Source organism: Lactuca saligna, chromosome 3 (assembly GCF_052625555.1).
Source record: "Lactuca saligna cultivar CGN05327 chromosome 3, ASM5262555v1, whole genome shotgun sequence".
In the NCBI taxonomy this organism is placed as follows: Eukaryota; Viridiplantae; Streptophyta; class Magnoliopsida; order Asterales; family Asteraceae; genus Lactuca; species Lactuca saligna.
Genome location: NC_136419.1, coordinates 87,632,764 through 87,638,508, shown reverse-complemented (window position 1 = coordinate 87,638,508; position 5,745 = coordinate 87,632,764). Strand labels below are relative to the sequence as shown.

Genomic DNA, 5,745 nt, shown 5'->3' with positions numbered 1-5,745 from the left:
AAATAGAAAAGTTGCATAAAAACGAAAAGTACATGTTTCGGTCAAATGTTACTTTCACAAACGTTGCATTCTAGATGAAAATGTAACACCATACTTCAAAGTTAAAAAAACAAAAAGAATAATGGGCTGGGCTACACACCAAGGCAAACTGTGAGTCGCAATAACACATAGCGTAATTACCGAATACGTTAACTATTCTTTACATTCTCAATTGTGTTTTAGTTTAGATTTAAAAAGATATCATTATAATTGTTTTATTGAAATAAATTAAATGTTTTAGACTAATCACTTCATATATGATCAAGAATAAGTGCCAATTATTCTTTCAAATAGTTTCTTTAGGATCAACAATATATAATTTTTTTGTAACGGCATGAACGATAATCTCATCTACTAAAAAATATCCAAATCCAAACTTAAACATTCTAATTAATATCCTGAAAATTATCATAAGATCTTAAATCACTTGACATTAACTATATTACTAACGCAAAAATCTAAGAACTGATCTATAAAACATTATCATTTGAAACACAACAAACTGCCAGATTTAATAAAAATACACTATGTAGCAACCTCAACTAAAAGCTATAAACTTTGTCGCTAAGAGAACAAAAAACTGCATATTTATAACACAACTATTTTGAAGGTGTCGAAGATTGGCCTTTGAGCAACTCAACAACTCTTCTCATAGATGGTCTATTAATTGGGAAAGCCGAAGTACACTGAAGGGCTACATTCAACACCATCCCAATTTCTTCATAATCATGGCTTGAACAGTTCATCTTAGGATCTATAAGTTGATCCAAGTCTTTCCACCCACCCTCACCACATAGAGCAACCTCGGTTACCCACTTCACTATGTCCTTGTTTTCATCAAAAGACGCGTCATTCGGCCTCCTGCCAGTTACTAGTTCCATTAGCACAACCCCAAAACTGTATACGTCACACTTCTCCGTAACTTTCATCGTGTACGCATATTCTACAATACAAACCAACATTAGAATAAAACTAACTTTCAATATAAGGGCCAATTTGTTATGTAGAGTAACATAGGTTGTAACATAGGTTGTAGTGTCTTTGGCATGCATTATGTTGAGATTATGACAAATGTCAATTAGGAGACTCTTGGATTCTTGTAAGTGTAAAACATCGTATCATTAAAAATATCCCTAAAAAAGTTGTCATGTTCAGTCTAGTCTCATTGGTCATGTGTAACAAACGCAGCCTAATGCTTCGATTAGGCTGCATTTGTTATACAAAATGTGACGACATAATGGTATGGGATTGATCAAGTTTTTTAAACCTATATTCATTGATAGGTTGAGAAGGGTATTTACGTCTTTTTCACAAATGCAAAATGAGGAAGGGGTCATTAGCAAATTGACTGTCATGTTCTGTCCTGTCATTGTCATGTCTTGGTCCCAATTTACATACCAAACATTGACTGTCATGTTCTGTGATGCCGTGTCGTGTCTTATATAATAAACAAGACCTATAAAACAAAAAATTACAAAATGAGGGGCAAAAAAGAAAATCACCTGGTGCGATGTAACCATAGGAACCCGCGATACGAGACATGACTTCATCACTCTCTTTCACTTCAATTTGCAAGCTCTTGGCTAGACCAAAATCCGCAACACATGGTCTCAGCTCCTCATCCAACAAAATATTATTCGACTTAACATCTCGATGCACAATAGAAGGCACACAATCATGGTGCAAATATGCCAACCCTTGTGCGGCTCCAAGGGCAATCTCAAATCGTTTACTCCAATCCAACAAATACCCGCCTTTCGGGTCTACATGTAACATATCACCTAAACTCCCATTCTCCATGTACTCATAAACCAAAGCCCTAAAATCCTCCCCAACACTAGCAAACAAAAGCTTCACGATGTTCTTATGCCTAATCAAACCTAAAGTCTCCATTTCCGACCGGAATTCGGATTCCGTTTCCGGACTTCGGTGAACTCCGTATAGCTTCTTGACCGCCACCGTTTGTCCGGTTTTGAGTGTCACTCTATATACCTTTCCGGAACCACCCATTCCAATGACGTTGCTCTCCGATAATGATGCCAAAACGTCTTGTTCTTTGAACCTGACTCGTTGGAATGATGTGATCTTCCATAAACTCGTATTCCGGCGCAACAACTTGGCCTTGATAAGAAGCCAAAGAAGCGATACGATAAGAAAGAAAGCTAATCCGGATAGAATAGCAACCACGTAATAGCTTGCGGATTTTGTCTTATGGCATCGAGGGAATCTCTTAAGATCTTGACTACATAGTTTAGGGTTACCGATTAAGCTCGAAGCAAAAACTTCGGAATCTAAACCCGTTGGTATTTTTCCTTCAAGATTGTTATCAGAAAGATTCAGGATATTGAGTTTGAGATGACTCAATGAATCCGGGATCTTGCCGGAAATCGAATTTCCAGCAAGATCCAGATAGTTAAGCGAAGGTAAATTCCCGATTTCATTCGGGATTACCCCGCTTAACTTATTGTTTGAAATATTCAAACTCGAAAGATGAGTCCAAGAGCTCACAGCATTTGGGATTTCACCTGTGAACTCGTTTGATTGAAGATTAAGCTTTTCCAACTTCTTCAAATTGGTCAAACATGGCGGCAATCCACCGGAAAATTGATTATTTCTTAAATCCATCTCGACGATCTCCTGTAATCTGCATATCCCCGCCGGTAAATCACCGGAGAAACCATTGCCGGAGATGACTAATCCCTGTATGATTTTGGAATGAGAGATTGAATCCGGAAGTGATCCCCTGAATTTGTTGTTACTAACGTCGATGAAATGAAGTGCAGATGAACTCCAGAAACTCGACGGAATCTCGCCGGATAATTCATTGTTAGATATACGAACATAAAATATAGATTTGCAATCGCCACATGACATAGGGAAGTCACCGGAAAATCTGTTATTAAAACATATGAATTTCTGAAGCTTCTTCTTGGAACAAAGATTCGGAGGCAATGGACCTTGAAGCTGGTTGTCGGAGACATCAAACTCTTCCAAGTCGGAATTTTCACCCAAAGATTCCGGTAACCCACCGGAAAATTTGTTGCGGAAGAGCTTCAACTGGGTAAGCATGGGATTTGAAGAAAGAATCGTCGGGATTTCACCTTCCAGATTGTTGTCATTAACGGCTAGTGACTGGAGATGTAAACCGGCGAGACTGGTTGGTAGTTTACCGGTGAAGTTGTTCAGAGAAGCATCGAACTGTAGAAGAGAAGTTAAGTTCCCAAATACATCCGGTAGCTCACCGGATAATTTATTGTCGTAAAGCCAGAGATATTCGATACTTTTCAGACTTCCGATGCTCTCTGGAATGCCGCCGGTGAGAGAGTTTGTGGAAAGATCGATACTTTTGATGGAGGAAAGATCTCCGATCGAATCGGGTATTTCGCCAGAGAGTTGGGTGTTTGAAATTCTGAAAGTTTCAAGTTTCTTGAGACGCCCGATATTTTCCGGCAACTGACCTGATAAAGATGGATTCTCCGGCGCTAAAAATGTTGTCAACTCCGTGAGATTCGTTAAAGATTCCGGGAGAGGACCAGAAAGTAGATTCGCGGAGAAGTTCATAACTTGAAGCAACAACGATTCACCAATACTCGCCGGAATCTCGCCGGTGAAATTGTTGTATGAAACGTCAATAACAGTCAAGTTGACAAATCCGGGCTGAAACTCCGGTAATTTCCCGACGAAATAATTGCTTGAGAGATTTAAAAACGTAACATGAGAACATAGAGAGAAAGAAGCGGGAGAGATGCTACCATTGAAGCAGTTGTTCCCGATGCTGAGGTAACGGAGTGTCGGAATCCTACAGAAGTCCGCCGGGAAAGGTCCGGCGAGACTGCCATAATCGGAGAAGTCGATTGAAACAATATCAAGTGTGCGATTATTGCAAGTAATGGCAGTCCAGTTACAGGGGGCAACCGAATCGTCCCAGTCGTTGAGAAAGCCATCTGGGTCTTCGAGCTGGGTGTTCTTGACGCGGAGGAGCACGGCGGCGTCTCTGGTGGAGAAAGCAGCAATGGCGAAAGTGAATGACAGAAAGAGGGAAAGAAGATGAAGATTGAAGATATACGCCATTGTTGTGGTTTTAGCTATGGAGACAAGATTAGATTAAACAGAAGATTAAGAAGATGAATAGAGTGGGAATGGAGGGAACAAAAGAGGGTTAGAGTTGGTCATCTGATTTGAGTGTTGCTCATGATCATGTTTGAATCAAGATTGTTTGATTTTATAAATTAATGTCTCTTTTGTAGAATTAGATTCCATAAGGATATGTTGATTTGCTTTGTATAAATGCATGTTAACCTCATAAATGTTTAGTACTTTTATCATATTATATAGTCACTATTATATCTACTAACTTTTGTTTAATAGCTTTTTATTTATCTATAAACCCTTCATATAATTTTTAATTTATTATTGCTTGATACTTTTTTCGAAACTACAAAAACGATAACATGTTATATAATCGAAATATTTTTATTATATTTGATATTTTTAAAATTTTTTGGTATTGACAATTTTGGTAATTTTGATTTTTGACAACTATTTTTAAATTATATAACTTATAAAATATATTTATTTTTATTATTCTATTAAATCAATAACTAATAAAAATATATATACAATTTCTAAAGATTATTAGATATAGAATATAATGTGAGTTAATAGAGTAAATTATAGTCTTGGTCTTTGTAGTTTACATGAAATAATAGTCTTGGTACTACTATTGGAAAAGTAACACCACTGTGTCTTATGGAGAGTTTTGGTAACAAACTTGGTCCGTGAGACCGTTAACCATAGTTAATACCAATATAAAAACACAAAAAAAAAATGCCATAAACTAGATTTGAAATGGAAAAACTACCCTTAATTTGTTCTTGAACCCTAGAAATGCTTCACACCTTCTCCTATAAACCTACTTCCCCTCCCATCCCCATCCTCCCTACCGGTAAAAGTCACACCTCTGGCGAGCGCCACTCCTCAATCTTCATCATCATATTCACATCCTATGAAGGGGCTTTTTCTTTGCTATGGAGTGTTAATCCTCGATACTATCTCAGGAAGAAGATCAATTATGATGAAATCGTTGTTGAAGCAATCACCTTTAGATAACACTAGCTTCCATGTTCGAATCGTTGGTGAAGCAATAAGGGTGAATCGATACGTTCATTCATAACTCTTTCAAATTTTGCTTCTAGATCCATAAACCTGCAAGGTGAAATCACCTCAAATGAATCATAAAACCTTTTTTTAAGAGCCCTAATATTTTCGATACATCTTAAAATGGTTCCAGATAAGACCTGAAAATAGATTTGCAAACCCTTTTGTAATGGATTTTAATTTCAGGATTTTGTTTTTGCTTTAACAATGATGTTTGTGATACGCTTGTTGAGATGGGGAGTCTATAATACAACTCAGGACTCGTGACTTATACAAAATGGTGGAGGCAACAAGGAAAGAAACATGAAAGATGCAACAAAATGATAAGCATAAATTGCATCAGGCTTATGATGTAAAACCATTTATAGAAAACCATCCTAGAGATGATAAAATTCTGTTAGCAGCAACTGGTATGTTTGAAATATGTATTTGTGTTTGAGAGTTATGAGTGGCATGGTGGTTGTGAGGATGGTGGCAACAAGTGTGGTGTTGTAGTGATAGTGATTGGTGATGATGGTAGTGGTTGGAAATGGTGGTAATTGGTAATGT

At 37.4% G+C, this 5,745-nt stretch overlaps 1 protein-coding gene across 1 annotated transcript; it reads right to left on the bottom strand.

Moving 5' to 3' along the window:
• Positions 1-485: 485 nt before the first annotated feature.
• On the bottom strand, positions 486-4,315 carry HSL2 (HAESA-like 2). Its single transcript, XM_078985518.1, has 2 exons — positions 1,542-4,315; positions 486-982 (listed from the first exon to the last, which is right to left on the bottom strand). The coding sequence occupies exons 1-2, from the start codon at positions 4,108-4,110 to the stop codon at positions 639-641; spliced, it is 2,913 nt and encodes a 970-aa protein (XP_078841644.1). The 5' UTR covers positions 4,111-4,315; the 3' UTR covers positions 486-638.
• Between the last annotated feature and the right edge of the window lie 1,430 nt (positions 4,316-5,745).